The sequence below is a fragment of the Trichomonas vaginalis genome, chromosome IV, assembly GCF_026262505.1.
Source record: "Trichomonas vaginalis G3 chromosome IV, whole genome shotgun sequence".
In the NCBI taxonomy this organism is placed as follows: Eukaryota; Parabasalia; order Trichomonadida; family Trichomonadidae; genus Trichomonas; species Trichomonas vaginalis.
Genome location: NC_067206.1, coordinates 22,154,585 through 22,172,978, shown reverse-complemented (window position 1 = coordinate 22,172,978; position 18,394 = coordinate 22,154,585). Strand labels below are relative to the sequence as shown.

Sequence of the window (18,394 nt, the reverse complement as noted above, 5' to 3'; positions counted from 1 at the left end):
TGGAAGAGGTATATGGAATGGAATAAAATCTGTCGGAAGAGGAATTTGGAACGGTGTCAAAAATATTGGTAAAAGAGTAGGTCAGTTCGTTGGTATTATACCTAAAGACCCTGAACCAGAAAACAAGCTCCTGTAATACAACAGCCTGAACCTGCACCACAGTCTAGTTGGCAACCAAATCCAACACCTCAACCGTATTAAAAAATTATATTTTTATCGTTCGATAGTAGTTGTATATGAAACTAAGTTCTAAGTAAAACGCATGGTATAATGGAATTATTCTTTTTCTTCCATCTGTTGTAAACCATACTTGAAAGTCTGAAATACTTCCACTCGGCGGTTCATATAACTTTGTAGGTTTTTCGTAAAAGTCATTCGTCAGGCATAAGAAAGAGTTTTGTGCACCAGAAAATGAAGCATGAACAATAATAGCATCTGGGTCGAAAACATTTTCATATGTTCCATTAGGGTTTTCGACTTCATAATAGTCCGGGTGTACTGGATATGCTGCAGGCTGATTTAACATCCTCATAAATCTATACCATGCCAAGTTGTTATATTTTGTAGAAATATAAACGTTTTCTCCAAGGTCTTCTATTTTATTGATTTTAACAGTTGCATTTTTCCTGTCATAAATAATATCGAGATGGTATTCTCCTTCGTCAATGTTATACTGGTTTGCATATTCGATATAGATATCGTTTATTTTTTCTTGAAAAGCTTGAAGAGTTGTTTCTAAGTTTACAAGCAAACTAACTTGTAAAAGTTTTCCCTGTTCAAATTTCTCATACATACGTTTTTCTTTGTTATAGTATCGAACTTCAAAACCGACCGTAAATGGGAAACCATGTATGGCTTCTGAAATGAACTTCATTCTACGAAAGCCAATAGCTTTTGTGACGGATGGGTCTCTTAACCATCTTAATGGGTAGTCAAAACGATAGCCTTCATGCTTTACGGTCTCTGTCTCAAACTTTTGACCGACATTAGTAAAAAGTTCATCTAATGGTTTAGTTGTAGCAACTCTTGAATTTTCTTTTTCTATTGGAAGCATATTTTATCTATAATAAAATGTCAAATGAAACAGCGTCTATGAGAGAAATACAACACAACCGACAACTCATTATGCAAGCTCTAAATAAGAACACAACAAACTTTTCAAACTATTCTAAGATATCTGAGTCATTGAAAGAAGGAAACTTAAAACTGACATTAAACCCAATGACAGATGAGTTTCTGTTTCAAGACAATAAGAACCATACTGTCTGTATAAATCCAACAAAAGGAACTTTAAACGAGAAACCTATAAATGAACTTCTTTTGAAAGCAGATGTTGACAACAAAGCTGACAAAGAATATGTAGACGATGCAATAGCAAAGAAGAAGAAAGAGCTAACAATGCTTATGCAACAAAAGAACATACTCATCCTGAACTAGCAGACAAAACATATGTTGACAATAAAATGTCAAGTGAAGTGACAAGAGCTGAAAACGAATATTCTAAAAAGACTCATATACATTCTATATCTGATATTACAAACTTACAAGAAACATTAGAGACAAAAGCAAATAAGACTCATACACATACTATTGCAAATATTACAAACTTACAAGAAACCTTAAACAGGAAAAGTGACGTTGGACATACACATACTATTGCAAATATTACAAACTTACAAGAAACCTTAAACAGGAAAAGTGACGTTGGACATACACATACCATTGCAAATATTACAAACTTACAAGAAACCTTAAACAGGAAAAGTGACGTTGGACATACACATACCATTGCAAATATTACAAACTTACAAGAAACCTTAAACAGGAAAAGTGACGTTGGACATACACATTCTATATCTGAAATAACAAACTTAAACGTTAGCCTTGAAAATAAAGCAGATAAAACATATGTCAATGAAATATACCAAAGTTTAGTTGGAACAAAAAATATTGAAACTATTGTTGGTGACTTTTCTTTCAATGAAGAAAATAAATATTTTAGATGGCAGTTTGCACATTCCTTAAAAAATGGTACACGGCATAAACTCATTCCGAAAAATAACAATGAAATGTATGTAAGCTATATAAAGAATAATGGTACACAAGTTAAAGTTCCATTAGACAACAACTGCTACTTAAACTTATATGGAGATGAACAAAATAAATATTTCCGAGTTTATGAAATGACAGATATGACATTGCCTGACCCAGCTCCAGCACCATATTATTATGACTATGGTGCTGACGACAAAACACCACATGTAGACCCAAAAAAGCAAACATTATATTTAGAATATTATAGATATAAAAGATATAATGCAATAGAAAAAACGAGAATAGTATACTATTATGAAGATGACAGAAATAAATATTATAGTCAAGACTTTACCTACCCTGAAAACATAAGATTATATTATAAAAAATATTCTGACACAAACCAGAAGAAACCTGAAATAGTTGCACTATATTTTAAGTTCAAAAGAGACAATCCTATAATGTCTCATATGTTTGATTTAATGAACCCAGTAGGTTCTATTTATACATCTATGGATGTGAGAGGTCCTCAAGTAATGTTTGGTGTTGGTGCATGGGAACAAATAGTCGACAGGTTTTTGTATTGTGCAAACTCTTCAAAGGAAACAGGTGGAAGTAAAACGATTTCAGGTGAAAATTTACCTGCACACAGTCACTACATAGATTTAAGTACATCTCAAGCAGGTTGGCATAAGCATAGATATTGGGATTGGTCAGGAATGACAAAAGGTAAAGGATATGATGTTAAAGACAACGTTCAGTTTGCTATAAATTGTTACTGGAGTAACACTGAGGGAGGAGGAAACCATACACATCACGTTTCAGGATATACGCAAACAACCGGACAAAGTAAAGAATACATGCCACCTTACATGACAGTTTACGCATGGTATAGAATTGCTTAGTCGTCATTTTCAACTTCTTTAGCATATTCGTCAGGAGTTGTCTTATATTTGTTAGAACTGTCTTTGAAAGTATACCACCTTGAACTTTGACAAGTTTGAAACGAGGTCTGACAATAGTAGTTTTATCTTCTGCTTGCAGTCTGTACATTTTGCCATGTTTGCCTAAAACTTCATAATATTCTCTTGTATACTTTCTTCTATTTTTACGAACACGAATGTGAGTACCTGTCGAGTTCCCATTGTTGTCATAGTCAATAGTATTTTCATATGGGTCGCGTTTAGGTATTTCTATTTTACTTTGTCACCTTTCTGAAGTTTGAAGCCCGGCATTCTTTCTTGTTTGTCTCTTTTGACTAAATTATTAAATATATAGTCTTTCTCTAAGTCAGGGTTGTTTTTCATTTCTTCGGGGGAGTGGTTTCCCAAACCTTTTTGTTTACGGTTATTGTAAATATTTAAAACTTGTCTCATCTTTGCCATGGAGAAGTGTCTATACTTGTCGTCATATGACATTTCATTTGCTTCACCACCTTGTGGTTGGTTTAAGTCTCTTAACATTTTTATACAACCGTCAATGACACCAAGAGCAGAATGGTTTTGGTCGACAATGAAATATTGGTTTACATTTTTTGAACGCAGATAGTTTTTTACATCATCTGATTTGAAAGAACTTTCACAGTCAGATGTCAGTTTTGTTGGATGGTATTTGTCAACGAATATTGTCAAAGCAGTTTTCACATCTAAAATATTTTTGGACCATAATGGTATGGCTTCACAGTATCTTGTGTTTGACCAACAAATATTAGCCAGTATGGTGGTCCATCTGTTCTAACTCTCGGAATGTTTTCCAAGATATCCATAAACCAAGCATTTGGTGTTGAACTAAAGATTTTTATCATGAGTGCTTTTTTTGTTGCCTTAGAAACATAGGGGTCCTTGTTTGAATTCGTCATTTTTTAACCCATAAGAAATGGGTTTATTTGGCGCATTAGCAGGAGTTGCATCCAGATTTTTGCCCGCAGTGGGAACAATAGCCAGAGGTGTATTTGGAGTTGGAAGGAAGATTTTGAGTACATTAGGTATACTGAAAGAGAAAGCACAACCTATTATACAAACTGTACAGAAAGGTTGGGATGTAGCACGAGATGCAACAAATCTTATTCCAAATCCTGAAACAAGAGGAAAAGTTCAAGGATGGATGGACAATGTAGGAAGACAAGCAGGAAACTATTATAACAAAGCAAATGACTACTATAACCAAGCAGGACACTATATGGACCAAGGTGAAAGATTCTTTAACAGAGGATATAACCATGCACAACAGTGGGTAAACAATAACCAACCTCAACCGCCTCAAACGTGGGGAATGTAAAATTTTTTACTGAGATGAAATGAACAATACAGCATTGAGACAAATAAGTTCAAGATGGATTTGTCGGCTTCCAGCAGTTACACCACGTGTTTGTCAAGTTCTTCCTATACCTCAGGAAGTTTTAGACCGACTTAAAAAACCTCAACAACCAGTTGAAAACAAACCAAACTAAAATTTCTTACTGAGATGAAATGACCGAAGAAGTTGAAACGGTAGATTTGACACCACAAACAAAAAGTTCAGAACCATTGTCAAAACCTGTCAAAGAACTTACAGATGAAGAGAAAAATTCAATAATAGAAAGTGCCAGGTCTGGAAATACAAACCCTAACTACAAAGTCACTTTTCATAGAAATGGAACGGCTAGTATCTCAAAAAAGAAACAGACTCTCACAAATAAAATATTGAAGTCTGAAGGAGCTTTCGAGACAACAGATGGAAAAGTTTACTTCACTGACCAACAGTTCATTATAGAACATCTCATTGACTTAGAGTCGAAATATTCTAAACTTTACAACAAACACAAAAAGTTGAAAGGAAAACAAAAACAAATGGCATATGATATTTATGAAGATGTTGACGACACAACTGTTCCTGCAAGTGAAGTAAAGTCAGAGGAACCGAAAAGTGACGAAAAACCGATAGAAGAAGAAAAACCAAAAACTGAAGATAAACCAAAACCAAAGTTTAGTTTCCAAACTAAACCAAGTCAACCTTCATTAGCTGGTATGGGTTGGCGTCAAAGACTTATGGCAGCAGGCGGTTATGTAAAGTAAAGAAAAAAAATATTTTTTTATTTTTATAAAAATGCCCCCATATAGAATGGATAGAAAATCTGCTAGAATAAAAGCAGAGTTGCAAAGTTATGGTTGGAGAGTTTCGAAGAAGTTTAAATATAGGAAGGGAAGACCCATAAAAGTCTATGACAAACTGGCTGGTCTGACCTACGAAATGGATTTGGAAACAGCACGTGCCAATTATCCAAACAGACTAGAGAGGTTAGAAGAAGAACGTCTTATGGACATGCCTTTCGATGTTAGTGAACCTCAAGTTGAAGGAAACTTGTTTGTTAGATGAGAAATATGAAATTCACTGTTGTGAGTCATTTGAAGTCAGAAACAAAAAGACAAAAAGAGTTTTAAGCGAATGGGAGCAAAATGACGGATATGCTATTATGAAGATGGGTGGAAAACACTATCTTAAACATGTTGTCATTGCAACTCATTTTATATTGAATCCTAACAATTTACCTTTTGTAGACCATATAAACCATATAAGAAACGACAATAGACTTGAAAACTTACGTTGGGTCACTCGTTCTGAAAACAATAAGAACAAAGGCAAATTTGGAGATATTGTATTCGAATTTGTCGACAAACTAGAAGATGAAACAATTGAAATTACAGACTATGGCAAGCATACGTTTGAGTTTTACTACTATAGCGAAGAACAAGACTCTTTCTACTTTTATACCGGCGTAAACTATAGGAAATTACAAGTATATTTTACTAAGGCGGGCTATGCTTATGTAAACACTAGAGATACAGATGGAAAATACGTTCAAATACTTCTTAACAAATTCAAGAAGCTATATGGCATACCATTTTAAAACAATATATTTTTACATATATTAAATGCTTCAGGTTGAAAAACAAAGAACAAAAGTAGCAGATACAAAACCGTTAGACTATATCTTTACAAATGCTGGTAGGACTATTTCAGATGAAGAAATTTCATCCCGAGCATACAGGTTTGACTATCCAATTCGTTGGCTTCAAAGTCCTTCAGATGCAAAGGCAATAGGATTTAGAAGAGTTTTGTTTTCAAATAGAACTAACGCATTTATGTTCGCAGTATATTTTCATGGGCAGTATAAAGGTTCTGATGGTCTAATAGACAAATTTGACGAAATGAGAATCTTTACAGTTCGTTCAGACGAAAGTCTTGAGAAAACTCTAAATGACTTTCAAACTCAAATGAACAAATATTATTGGGAATTTCAAGAAAAATACGACTCTTTACTAAATGGAACATACTATCTGAAACTAGAATATGACAAGATGAACTCCACCGTTTCATTTCAAAAGATTGAAATTAACCCTCCAAGAGATACAGAGTTTTTATTTTGGAAAGTAGACAAACGTTCTTGGGCACAATTTCTTCGGTTACTAAACCAGAACGAACCATTACCACCAGATGGTCCATTTAAATTTATACTTCCACCAGCAGATTTGACAGTTTATAGAAACGTGTTTGACCCTCAAAATGTTATGTGTCATGCAAGTTTCAGTTCAAGCAACAATAGTTTTCTATGTATTGGTAAGGACTTTTATGACTTTGCTTCTAAATTCTACGAACCACCTAGTAACAGTTTCTCTGACTTTCAAGTTTGGTTCACAACAAATGGTGTGCAACATATTATTCCATTGTACTATGACTTTTATCTCGAATTGTCTTTCATATATAACTACGGAAAAGTGCTGAAAAAGTATTGAAAAATAAAGTTTAGGTGAAGTGGTGAAATCTCACCTCTTTTTTCACCTAATTTTTCACCCGTTGAATTTTCATGAATTTCCTTAAGATAGAAAAAATAAAAAATAATGTTTAGGGTAGATGGTTAGATCTAACCTCATTTCTACCCTCATTTCTAACATGGTCTAAAACTCTCGAAAATCATGAGTTTTGTGTGTTTTCAGCATTATTTTTTGCATTATGACACGAAGTGAAGATTTGCACTTCGTCAAAAATTCATGAGTTTTGTGTGTTTCCTTAAGATAGAAAAAATAAAAAATAATGTTTAGGGTAGATGGTTAGATCTAACCTCATTTCTACCCTCATGAATTTTCATGAATTTCCTTAAGATAGAAAAAAATAAAGTTTATGTTAGCATGTTAGATCTAACACGTTTTCTAACCACTTTTCTAACATCGTAGAAAACTCATGAAAACAATTTATTTTTGACATAAAGACGCAAAGCGGTGGGACATAGCCCATGACCAAAAATAAAGTTTAGGGTAGATGGTTAGATCTAACCTCATTTCTACCCTCATTTCTACCCTCATGAATTTTGTATAAAAAGCAACAGTCTGAATTCAGACTGTTGCTATATTCTTCACAAAATGCTTGTTTTGAGGTCGAGCCACTTTTGGCTCCACCGTATTCTTTCAACCAAAACTCATGAATTCGGCAAAAATAAAGTTTAGGTGAAGTGGTGAAATCTCACCTCTTTTTTCACCTAATTTTTCACCCGTTGAATTTTCATGAATTTCCTTAAGATAAAAAAAATAACGTTAGTTTTTTTAAAAAAATATTTTTTATTTTGTATGTAAGAACATGTTAGCAACAACTTCACCAAACTCTTTAGTTATGAACCCAACTTCAATGTTAGTTGAGATGAAAAGCTTCATTCCTTCTTCATATACTTTTGAGACAGAAATCCAGAAGATAAAGCAAGAACTTCTCCAAGGAGATTTAGATTGCACTGCAAAAGATGAAACAAATGAATAATATCTTTATGAAATGCAGGACCTGGTGGAACATTTACCTAAACTTCCTGAAATCCAACAACAAAAGCTTACTATTCCAGAATTTGAAGAAATTGAAGTCAGACCAACCGACTCAGTTGAAATTAAGAAGTTCATACGTAAGGTTAACTATGAGTTTCTTGGATTTCATTGCAACCACAAAGTCATGGACAAAGACTGCGATATGGTATATAAGAATGTTTCTGACATATATAAATCTGAAGAATTTAAGACCTACGACAACTTTGTTTCGTTAGTTGCTGAATGTGTATGGCAGATAAGAGATAAAGATAAAAGATGTAAAATATGGAACGAACAAATCAGACCTGCATGTTTTGAATTTAAGAGGACCATTGACGCTATAGTTGTACTTGCAGGACAAATTTCAATGTACAATGCTAAAATGAACCCACAATGTTCTAAATGTAAAGCAGCAATAAGGAAATATAACTATTCTGTCAAAGAGATAGAACGTATGCGAAACGACAATGCTGACTTAAAGAAAGAAGCAGAGAAACCAGCAGAAAACAAAATGGACATGTTAGCATTTCTAAACAAAAACTATCCAACAGCTGACGATTTCCTTCTTTCAGATGTCAAGAAGAAATATAAAGAAACATTCGGCATTGTTAAAACTTCTGACATACTGACAGAGGAAATCGAAGCCACAAAATTGTTTAGAATTTCAAATATACATCGTACAATTCATGTAAAACGCTTATAAAATAACTGGGGTGAAAAAAGAGGTGAAAAAACAGGTGAGATCTCACCTCTTCACCTAAAATATATTTTTATTGAATTCAGCAACAAAATTCTGAGTAAAATGACCAAATTTCATTATATAACTGTTATTTTTGACGAAGTGAAGATTTGCACTTCGTCAAAAAAATCCCTGAAATCATATCTTTTATACAAAATAAATAAAATAAAACTAACTTTATTTTTTCTATCTTAAGGAAATTCATGAAAATTCAAGAGGGTGAAAAAAGAGGTGAAAAAAGAGGTGAAAAAAGAGGTGAGATCTCACCTCTTCACCTAAAATATATTTTTATTGAATTCAGCACAAAAATCATTATATAACTGTTATTTTTGACGAAGTGAAGATTTGTACTTCGTCAAAAAAATCCCTGAAATCATATCTTTTATACAAAATAAATAAAATAAAACTAACTTTATTTTTTCTATCTTAAGGAAATTCATGAAAATTCAAGAGGGTAGAAATGAGGTTAGATCTAACCATCTACCCTAAAATATATTTTTGCTGAAAAATGACCAAAAATCATGAATTTTCTACGATGTTAGAAAAGTGGTTAGAAAACGTGTTAGATCTAACATGCTAACATAAACTTTATTTTTATTGAATTCTGTATAAAATTCTGAGTAAACTGACATATGTTTGCTACCCTCGGAAAACCGAGGGTAGAGATTCCGTACGAAAATCGCAAGAATTTGCCAATAAATTTAAGAGGTTAGTATGTACATAGACTTCTTGTAAATGCTGTTGCAATGTGGGCTTACTTTACATCGTTCAAAAACCAAAGCACACAAGAACTTTTGAGCGAAGCACAGCGAGACAGACTTTTTTCGGGGTCGCCAAAACTCTATGAAAACAGTGAAGAACAGCGAGTAAGTAAAAAACCCCAGTCGCCTAAAACTCATGAAAATCGTAAAAATTTGCCAAATGGTTTGAGAGGCTGGTATGTACATAGACTTCTTGTAAATGCTGTTGCAATGTGGGCTTCGCCTAAACTTTATTTTTATTGAATTCAGCACAAATTTCATTATATAACTGTTATTTTTGACGAAGTGAAGATTTGCACTTCGTCAAAAAAATCCCTGAAATCATATCTTTTATACAAAATAAATAAAATAAAACTAACTTTATTTTTTCTATCTTAAGGAAATTCATGAAAATTCAAGAGGGTGAAAAAAGAGGTGAAAAAAGAGGTGAAAAAAGAGGTGAGATCTCACCTCTTCACCTAAAATATATTTTTGCTGAAAAATGACCAAATTTCATGAATTTCCTTAAGATAGAAAAAATAAAGTTAGTTTTTTATAAAATATTTTTTTTATTTTGTATGTAAAGACAGAAATGACAAACATTGAGTTTGAAACAGTTAGAAAGATAGACAATGACACCAAAGTGGTTAGAATAGGGGATTTAAACGTAAGATACTCAAAGAAATACAACAAATATTCTTCGTCAGACATTATATCTCCATCTGGAAAGAAAACAAACGACTGGGTTAGAAATGCTTCAACTCAGAAAATTTTGACAAGAAATCCTGAGCTTATGATATCGGTAAGATTCTATGGAACTACAGCATATCTTATAGACAAAAGTCTTATACCAATAGTTTTGTTATGGTTAGACCCAGTTGTTGGATATAACTTCATAACATATGGTTCATTCGATACGGAACGTTGCAGTGAAGGCTTACTTTACATCGTTCAGAAACCGAAGGACTTCAATACAAAGAGATATAAGATAGGAAGAACATATAAATAACTCAAAGATATGACAGTACAGTCAATAGAGTCAAGGTTGTGTTTGTTAATGATATGAGAGCTGCTGAAACAGAACTACTTGAAAAGTTTGAGAAAATGTATGGTGCTCCCATAAAAGGTAAAGAAACGTTTGAAGTAGATGAGATAGATAAAGCTATAAAATTATTTGACGAAGTTGCTGAAAAATACATGTAAAGCGTTTATTTTTGGTCTTTTGTGAAAGTCAGAAAATAACGCTAATTTTTTATAAAATATTTTTTTATTTTGTATGTAAAGACAGATATGTCAACAACAGAGAACACAACAACAGTTATAGTCCATGAAGCTATAAATGAAGAATACGAGTGGGTTCAGTTTAACAAACAGTTACGTCTCATTCGTTCGGTCAAAGACGATATGTACCAAATGCAAAGTATTTTGACAGCATGTTATGCTCCAGATACTAAGCTTCCTAAAGACTGGTTTAGGAACCAAAGCACACAAGAACTTTTGAGTGAAGCACAGCGAGACATACTTTTTTCTGAAAACAGTGAAGAACAGCGAGTAGGTAAAAAACCCCAGTCGCCAAAACTCTATGAAAATCGTGAAAAATTGCCAAATGGTTTGAGAGGCTGGTATGTACATAGACTTCTTGTAAATGCTGTTGCAATGTGGGCTTCGCCTCGTTATGCTTGGTATATTTACAGACTTCTTGACGAAATTCATAGACAAGAACGTGAAGAGATGGAAAAGAAACTTCATGCAAAAGATGAAGTCATTGAAGCAAAAGACAAAAGCATTCAGAAAAGAATACCACGTTCGGTACCAAAAGGAAAGGAAAAGAACTATAAGTATATGATTTATACTGAAGAGATGGAAAATGAAGAAGATAAAGATATGGTTATGTTGCATTTAGTCAGAAGAAACAACAAAAGCTTTTACGACCTTGCTAAGATTTACAAATCTGACAGAAATTGGTTCTATCGCGAAAACTTACCGATTTCAATGACACCAAATGAAGATGTGAAACAAATAGTTCAAGATACTTTACCTCAAACACACTATGATATTAAAGGTTGTACAATTCTTACCTTCAAAGAAGATTTGCCATTGTTAAAGGAAAAAATAACAGAGTATTTTGACAACTTCAAACAAGTAGGGTAAATGCACTCTTTATTTTTACGCTTGACTTCAGATGGCTCAGGTAGCTCTATAAGGTAAATTGCCTTGTCAAATCCTTCTGGCATTCCGAGTCCTTCCTTCCGACAGGAAAATATTTTCCTTCCGACAGGAAAAAATTTTCCTTCCGACAGGAAAAAAATTTCCTTCCGACAGGAAAAAATTTTCCTTCCGACAGGAAAAATTTTTCCAGTTGTCCGTCCGTAAACCATTCAAATTTTCGAAAATTGAGAACTTTTTGGTCGAACTTCAGAAAAAGTTTTTCCTTCCGACAGGAAAAGTTTTTCCTTCCGACAGGAAAAATTTTTCCTTCCGACAGGAAAATATTTTCCTTCCGACAGGAAAATATTTTCCTTCCGACAGGACACAAACGGATGACTGACGTTCCTCTTCCTGAATGTCTTCCAAAGCCAGAAGAACCGAAAGCTGCAGAACCACAACAGACTAAGACTAAACACTTACATTTTTTACGCTTGACTTTTTACAATTTGAACTTTGTTTGCGTAGATATGAATTCTGAAAGAAGTATGAGGGTCTTGTATGACTTTATACTTCTCCCATAGTTCATGTCTGTCAAACTTACCTGCCATGGACTCTTTCATAAGTTCCATGAAATCGTCTTCGGACAATCCGGGGAAAAGTATAATGTCAGTAAGTATTCTTTTAACATCCTTACTTAAACTCTTCGCTGTCTGTACACATATTACGACTGAAATGTTAAAGTGTCTGAGCTTCTTAAGAATTCGACACATGTCTTGTTCTCTATTCTTTAACAAAGGATGAGAGGCGAAATCATCTAAGATAAGAAGACATCTGTGAGGGTAAGTCTTCCAATCGTAAGATTGCAATTTCTTCGAAATGTATTCTATCTCTTTCTGTTTGTTTCTGAAGTGTTTCTTCTCTAATATTCTCTGCATTTCCTCATTTGGGTCTTTAAACTTAGAATTTATATACTCATTTATAGCATTATACTTCAAAACTCTTCTTTGGTACTTCTTTATCCAATCTAACAACTCAGTATCCTTTATACATACTAACTTAGACTTCTTTATAATATCTTTGAACGAATTGACGGTTTGGTCAAATTGACCAGAAGTCGAACAAATGACTACTAACTCATAGAATGGGTTCTTCTCATCTAGTTCTTGTTGTTGTGCAGCCATTTTAAGATAAGTGAAAGTCTTACCCGACCCAGGTGGTGCAATTAGACCTGTTATACCATTCTGAGCAAATAAGAACTTGTCGTGTATAGGCTTTATCTGAGCATTTTCTAACTTCCTCTTGTTCTTGTTTAAAACATTCTCAAATTTCTTGTCAATGTCAGCAAACTTTTTTTCTAACATATTTTTAGAAAAATTAAAATTTTTATCTTTTAGAAAATGTCTAGCGATTTCGCTATCTATATTCGAGACAAGCTTTTCGACAGCAAAACATCTGTCGACCATAAAATCTTACATAGTGTAAACAAGAAAGGTGAATTTGTTCTAAAGTTCTGTTTCTGGGAATATGACAAGAACCATAAAACATTAAGCAGAGCAGTCTTAAAATTTGTCAATGACAGACTTGTTGACAGAGATGACGCCTCTTGGAGAGATGAAGTCCAACAAAACTTCTTAGAATGCAAAGAAGACACATGCACTGTTCTTGAAGATGAAATAGAAAACAGAATAGATGAGCTATTAAAGGACAAAGAACTTTTACATAAATATGTTCTGAGAAATTTGACGTCTCACCACCAGAAAAGAAGAAGAGAGAAAAGAAAGAAAAGAAAGTAGAAGAAGAGAAGAAAGAACCTGAACCAGTTCCAGAGAAGAAGAAATTTGACATGTAAAAATAAAATTTTATTTTTAGAACATTTCTGGGTCAATGTCAATGTTCTCTTCCTCTTTAGGAGTAAACACTGGCTTAGACTCTAAAATCTTTTTACCCAATTTACCTTGAACTTCTACAACTTTAGACTCATAATATTCATAGTCGTCTGCTTTCTTTGGTTCATAAGGTATAACAAGTTTGTATGCTTTGCCTTCTTTAAGGTTTGAGAACCTTCTGTCAAAACTTTCTTTGACTGTTAACAAACCTTCTATGTCTAAGTCTTCAAATTTCGCACCATTTTTAGTCACAATAGCAAACTTAACTGGTTCGATGTTCCAAACTTTGCTGAATGAAGACTTTTCAAAATGGTAGAAGTAAACATTCAAATATGTGAATGGGTCTAGTTCTTCTTTAAGTCCTGACATGTACTTGTTTACTGAGATGAATTTTGTCATCTTTTCTATCGGATAAAAAAAATTTTTTTTTAAATTTACTCAGAAAAATTTTTCTTTGTATATACACCATTCTGTACGTCTAAAAGACTTTTGACATTTGCCAAGAATGTTCGTTTAGACGCTGTCATATAACCATATTCTTGACAATATTGTTTATACGAATCGTACAATGACCTTTCATCTAATGACACAAAGTCAGTTTCATCTATGAACAGTTCATATACACTCTTGTTTGCTTCTAACAATGTTTGTCTCTCTTCGGTATGTGGAATTTGTCTTGGATTGAACTTTGAAATATCTAATGTCATAAAATATGAGAACAAGTGGTTGTAAAAGTCAGATGTCAAAGTTTCTGACAAAGCGTCAAAATATTCTGTATCTTGCATATGAGAATCTGACGTTCTGACAACTACATATCTTCTGTCAGAACTTTCTAACTTCATCGGAACAGCATTGTTTGAAACCATAATGAAGTTTGCAACATTTTCACAAACTCTTTGGTCTTTATATTTTCTTTCAACAACTCCAACTTTGTCTGTTATAAGACTCTTCAAAGCATCTGAGTTCAAAACTTTTGTTGTATCTATACTTTGAAGTTCGTTACATACTATAAGTTTCATATTCTCTATTGCAGAGTTAAATTTACCGCAGATGTTTTTCTAAGTTTGTCATATTAGGGTTCGAATAACCTTCTAACAGTTTGCACAAAATATCTGTAAAGAATGTGTTCTTACCTGTTCCTTGTTTTCCAATTATAATGAGAGCAGTTTCATTCTTAGCACTTGGATGTTGTAAGATGTTTGCAAACCAACATAAGATATACTCATAAACCTTTTCGTTTCCATTGCATATAATTTCTTTGACATGGTCTAACCAAGCTTCTATAATATTTTCTTTCCATTCTACTTGTTCATATTTATATCCAGTGAAGATAGAATAGAAGTTTGGAGAAGGTGTATAAAACTTTATACCACGAACTGAAAAATCTTCAAGTTTTGACAATAAGATATCCCAAGCATCTAACATCTTCATGCCAACTTGTACGACTTTTATTTTCTTAAGTTTCTGTTTACATTCTTGTTCTGAAACTATTGTTGCTCTTGGTTTGTTAAAGACTACATCCCATTCTTTCATAACATAACATTCTGGGGCAGAGTCAACATAAATGACTAAACGTTTCAAATTCTCGACTGCTTTGTTATAGTCTCGAAATGGACACATATTTCTGAATGCTTGGAAGTCATAAAAATCTGAAACATCTATTCTGTACATTTTTATAAAAATAAAAAAAATATTTTTTTTTATTCTTGACTTTGTTGTTCCATTTGTTGCATTTGTTGTTCTTGAGCTATTTGTTGTTGAAGTTGTTCTTGTAATACAATACTTTCACCAGTTGCATCTTCCAATTCGAAACTTTCTGCCGTCATTGACAAATACATAGGACATAAAAGTTTTACAGGAACAAAGTTTGCGTCAACTAATGTCAACGTTATACTTGCCAAAGTGTTTGAGTTCACTAAGGTTGAAAATTCTGCATTCGAATGAACAATAGGCAAACCAGCAGAGAAAGTATTGTTTATACGCATAAGTATCTTTTGGTCATAATAGTTTCTGTCGACATTCGAATAACACTTTGAACCTAAGTTTGAAACAATATATAAGATTGGTGTGCTTAATGTCAATGGAATAGACATTCCTTGTATGACACCTTTTCCTGTTATAGGAAACTGTTGGTAGTAAAAACCAGAAATAAGGTTTTGTATTATAGCTCATATCGTTTATAGTAAACTCAGTCGACATCCAAACATAATGAAACCTGCTCTAGTTGCAGCACATGTTACACCCGTACTTAAAGTATTAAATAAGTCAACAAAACCTGTTGGTGGTTATCTGAGTAAGTATCTTCAAGGAGTATTTTTTACCATTCACAACAATAAAGTCTTCTGGTGTCAAAAGAGCAAAACAAGCTTTAGTCGTCATTGTGTTTAAGGTTAGTTTACAATATCGTCCTTGAGGACTTTGTAAGTTTGTTGTTATAGAATTATATGACTCAGGGTTTTTAGTCGTAATAGTATAAACCATTATGTCTTCTGCCATTTACTTAGCAAATAAATTTTAATGAAATGTTGTGGTCGTCAAATATTTTTATAACGTCTGGAAAACTATATTTTAAGTTCAACGTTTCACCTCCTTTCATAACGTATATCTTGTCAATGACATTATATGAAACACCACAGCAACTAATGTCGGGTTCTATTTCTTTGATGTTTATATCGTCTGCCTCTGTCAAAAGTTTCAATAGTTCTTTCAAAACTTCATGAGGTGCAATGACATATGAGTTCACTTTTACAGGGTTGTGTTCGACCAAGTTTAACATTATACCTAAAGCTTGACAAATCTTCTCCTGAGTTTGAAGTTTGTCTTTCAGTTGTTGGTAGTCGTTTCGAATATCTGCAACAGAACTTAAGTCTCTGCTAACTTCAGGATATGTTGGTTCTTTTACAGGAACAATTGTTATACCATTTTCGTCTTCGTATGGTTTCCCCACTTCAACATCTCTGTCTTTGACATTGACAACAACACTTTGACTGTTTGTTTGAGTTGGTGAATTTAACTTCACATCTGCCACCGCCATTAAACCTTTTGAAACACTTACGCTTCTATTTTTCGGAAATGACATTTTACTTAGAATAAAAAGATGGACGCATTCGAGTATCTCTTCGAATTGAAGCAAAACAAAGTTTACACACACAAACAATACAAATACATTGACAGAATAGTTCTTTATACAAACAATGGAAAATGTTATAGAATAGCAATATTTGCTGAACCAAAATATTTTCATAAAGCAAAGAAAGTTGGTATAACTGAAATGGTGAAAGTTCTTGAAGCAGACAAAAATATAACTTCAAAACTGACCGATATTACTAAAGGTAAGTTTATAATACAATATTATATCAAAACTGGCGTACTGTCAATATTTGACGGAGAGAAGTCAGTTCAAGAACAACTTACTGACCTGCTGCCAAAATCTGCTCGATGGAAGCTGTCGTTATGCCAATCTGAGGAGCCCCAGCAGGTTTCATCGAACGAATCTTCAAAAGAGCATCTTCTGTGAAAAGTGCTATTGGTTTTGTAAACTTCTTTGCTCTCAATTCATCTGGACCGTCTCTGTCACCAGTATATTGTATTTGAACTGTACCAACAGTTGAAATACCACCCATAAAGTCTTCTGAGTCAGCAAATGGAATGCCAAGCCAAAAGTTTGAACGGTCTCCATTTGTATATTGAGTGTTTTGACCTCCTGTATGAGTCCATACTTTCACATATGGCATAATAGAACTTTGCATTTCAGGGTTAATGGTTGTTGTGAAGTTGTTGTTAAAGTTCATAGCATCTAATGTCAAGTTGTATGACCTCATATCCTCAACTGTAGAATATTCTTCTCTTGGATAATATTTGCCATCTATGTTTATATGATATTTAATACCAGGGTTGTAGAAACAAGAATAGTCATTTATAGTTCGTCTGAACAGTACAAACATAGTATCTGCATGTTTCATTGCAGTTGTTAAAGCAATATCTGTTCTTGCACCTGGGTCAGCACTTTGGTTTCCAACTTCACCTGCAAAGTCTTTGACAGATATTTGGTGTATAGGGAACATAAGTGGAACTGCAATATATTTGGCAGCTAAAGCATTTGAAATATCTGGGTCCAACATATAAACGGCAAGTCTGCTTTCTATTCTCTTGCATTCAAATTTTTCGCATGTGAACTTAACTGGGTCCCAAGCAGTTCCAGCAGCATTGAAATAATAGTTTACTTCATTGTTGAAGTTTGAGAAACCAAAGTCTAAGTCAACTTTGTCTTTGCAAAAGTCACAGAACTTGGCTCCACCAGTTCCAGCTACAGTAATGCTGAATGGGTCTTGTGTTGGTGCAATGACTAAGTTATTTTTGCTTGGAGTAAGTTCGATAGAAATTTTTCCTGCCCAGTTTGGCAAGTATCTTAAAAACCTGAAGATGAGGAAAGATGACAAAGGAACTCTAAGTTTCAGTTTTACTTTAGTGGCAGCAGTTCCATCTGAACCAGAAAGGTTAACATAAACTCCTGGAACGTTAGGGTCAAGTCTTCTTATTTTCTCAATAGTTGCATACTGGTCTGTTTGTTCTCTAGCTTGTGGTTGTACTGAGTTTCTCAAAGCGAACCATTCATAGTTTGCCCATGTTACTGTTTGAACTAAGTCAGAGTTAGAATATATCTTATATCCCATGAAAACTTCTGGAGCATATTGGTATCCGACATAGAAAATTCCATTGCAACCTTTCTTGTCAGACAACTTGGCAGAAGGTTTTATTTCAATGTCTTGTTCCACGTATAAGAATGAGTTGTCAATAGAAATAATATGAAACCTGTCGCAAGCAATATCTACTGTTGTTGAAGAACCTTCTCCAAACTCACCTACATTTCCATAAGAAACAGCAGTTGTATATTCGTAAGTTCCAGGAACTATTTCTGACCTTCTAATGGCATTGTCGCATTCGTTATACCATTCGGAAACATTTCCGTTCATGGCATCCAAAACTGTTGGCGTTATATTCTGAGCGGCGTACATTTCATATGGG

At 33.6% G+C, this 18,394-nt stretch overlaps 17 protein-coding genes and 1 pseudogene across 18 annotated transcripts, besides 1 other annotated feature; 9 read left to right on the top strand and 9 right to left on the bottom strand.

The window, feature by feature from the left end:
• Positions 1-205: 205 nt before the first annotated feature.
• TVAGG3_0146010 (uncharacterized protein) lies at positions 206-793 on the bottom strand (the record flags this gene model as incomplete). Its single annotated transcript, XM_051224482.1, has 1 exon — positions 206-793. The coding sequence occupies one exon, from the start codon at positions 791-793 to the stop codon at positions 206-208; it is 588 nt and encodes a 195-aa protein (XP_051109468.1).
• Positions 794-1,481: 688 nt separating this feature from the next.
• Positions 1,482-18,394: part of a mobile genetic element that runs on past the window's edge.
• TVAGG3_0146000 (phage tail repeat-like family) lies at positions 2,070-2,939 on the top strand (the record flags this gene model as incomplete). Its single annotated transcript, XM_051224481.1, has 1 exon — positions 2,070-2,939. One exon carries the CDS (start codon positions 2,070-2,072, stop codon positions 2,937-2,939), a length of 870 nt encoding a protein of 289 aa, XP_051109467.1.
• TVAGG3_0145990 (uncharacterized protein) lies at positions 3,910-4,311 on the top strand (the record flags this gene model as incomplete). Its single annotated transcript, XM_051224480.1, has 1 exon — positions 3,910-4,311. The coding sequence occupies one exon, from the start codon at positions 3,910-3,912 to the stop codon at positions 4,309-4,311; it is 402 nt and encodes a 133-aa protein (XP_051109466.1).
• On the top strand, positions 4,503-5,087 carry TVAGG3_0145980 (phage tail repeat-like family; the record flags this gene model as incomplete). Its single annotated transcript, XM_051224479.1, has 1 exon — positions 4,503-5,087. The coding sequence occupies one exon, from the start codon at positions 4,503-4,505 to the stop codon at positions 5,085-5,087; it is 585 nt and encodes a 194-aa protein (XP_051109465.1).
• TVAGG3_0145970 (His-Me finger endonucleases family) lies at positions 5,345-5,920 on the top strand (the record flags this gene model as incomplete). Its single annotated transcript, XM_051224478.1, has 1 exon — positions 5,345-5,920. The coding sequence occupies one exon, from the start codon at positions 5,345-5,347 to the stop codon at positions 5,918-5,920; it is 576 nt and encodes a 191-aa protein (XP_051109464.1).
• TVAGG3_0145960 (uncharacterized protein) lies at positions 5,946-6,806 on the top strand (the record flags this gene model as incomplete). Its single annotated transcript, XM_051224477.1, has 1 exon — positions 5,946-6,806. The coding sequence occupies one exon, from the start codon at positions 5,946-5,948 to the stop codon at positions 6,804-6,806; it is 861 nt and encodes a 286-aa protein (XP_051109463.1).
• On the top strand, positions 7,645-7,818 carry TVAGG3_0145950 (organellar and viral DNA polymerase type B; the record flags this gene model as incomplete). The annotated part of the gene is made up of 1 exon (XM_001297141.1): positions 7,645-7,818. One exon carries the CDS (start codon positions 7,645-7,647, stop codon positions 7,816-7,818), a length of 174 nt encoding a protein of 57 aa, XP_001297142.1.
• On the top strand, positions 7,831-8,559 carry TVAGG3_0145940 (organellar and viral DNA polymerase type B; the record flags this gene model as incomplete). Its single annotated transcript, XM_001297142.1, has 1 exon — positions 7,831-8,559. The coding sequence occupies one exon, from the start codon at positions 7,831-7,833 to the stop codon at positions 8,557-8,559; it is 729 nt and encodes a 242-aa protein (XP_001297143.1).
• On the top strand, positions 9,928-10,482 carry TVAGG3_0145930 (annotated as a pseudogene). Its single transcript has one exon. A coding segment is annotated over exon 1 (555 nt).
• Positions 10,626-11,486, top strand: TVAGG3_0145920 (KilA, N-terminal/APSES-type HTH, DNA-binding family; the record flags this gene model as incomplete). Its single annotated transcript, XM_051224476.1, has 1 exon — positions 10,626-11,486. The coding sequence occupies one exon, from the start codon at positions 10,626-10,628 to the stop codon at positions 11,484-11,486; it is 861 nt and encodes a 286-aa protein (XP_051109462.1).
• Positions 11,969-12,844, bottom strand: TVAGG3_0145910 (protein of unknown function, DUF4106 family; the record flags this gene model as incomplete). The annotated part of the gene is made up of 1 exon (XM_051224475.1): positions 11,969-12,844. The coding sequence occupies one exon, from the start codon at positions 12,842-12,844 to the stop codon at positions 11,969-11,971; it is 876 nt and encodes a 291-aa protein (XP_051109461.1).
• Positions 13,349-13,768, bottom strand: TVAGG3_0145900 (protein of unknown function, DUF4108 family; the record flags this gene model as incomplete). Its single annotated transcript, XM_051224474.1, has 1 exon — positions 13,349-13,768. The coding sequence occupies one exon, from the start codon at positions 13,766-13,768 to the stop codon at positions 13,349-13,351; it is 420 nt and encodes a 139-aa protein (XP_051109460.1).
• TVAGG3_0145890 (Poxvirus D5 protein-like family) lies at positions 13,804-14,154 on the bottom strand (the record flags this gene model as incomplete). Its single annotated transcript, XM_051224473.1, has 1 exon — positions 13,804-14,154. The coding sequence occupies one exon, from the start codon at positions 14,152-14,154 to the stop codon at positions 13,804-13,806; it is 351 nt and encodes a 116-aa protein (XP_051109459.1).
• On the bottom strand, positions 14,437-15,040 carry TVAGG3_0145880 (uncharacterized protein; the record flags this gene model as incomplete). The annotated part of the gene is made up of 1 exon (XM_051224472.1): positions 14,437-15,040. A coding segment is annotated over one exon (604 nt), but the record flags the coding sequence as incomplete, so codon positions are not given.
• On the bottom strand, positions 15,070-15,462 carry TVAGG3_0145870 (uncharacterized protein; the record flags this gene model as incomplete). Its single annotated transcript, XM_051224471.1, has 1 exon — positions 15,070-15,462. The coding sequence occupies one exon, from the start codon at positions 15,460-15,462 to the stop codon at positions 15,070-15,072; it is 393 nt and encodes a 130-aa protein (XP_051109457.1).
• TVAGG3_0145860 (protein of unknown function, DUF4106 family) lies at positions 15,932-16,403 on the bottom strand (the record flags this gene model as incomplete). Its single annotated transcript, XM_051224470.1, has 1 exon — positions 15,932-16,403. A coding segment is annotated over one exon (472 nt), but the record flags the coding sequence as incomplete, so codon positions are not given.
• Positions 16,780-17,190, bottom strand: TVAGG3_0145850 (protein of unknown function, DUF4106 family; the record flags this gene model as incomplete). The annotated part of the gene is made up of 1 exon (XM_051224469.1): positions 16,780-17,190. One exon carries the CDS (start codon positions 17,188-17,190, stop codon positions 16,780-16,782), a length of 411 nt encoding a protein of 136 aa, XP_051109455.1.
• Positions 17,334-18,384, bottom strand: TVAGG3_0145840 (protein of unknown function, DUF4106 family; the record flags this gene model as incomplete). The annotated part of the gene is made up of 1 exon (XM_051224468.1): positions 17,334-18,384. A coding segment is annotated over one exon (1,051 nt), but the record flags the coding sequence as incomplete, so codon positions are not given.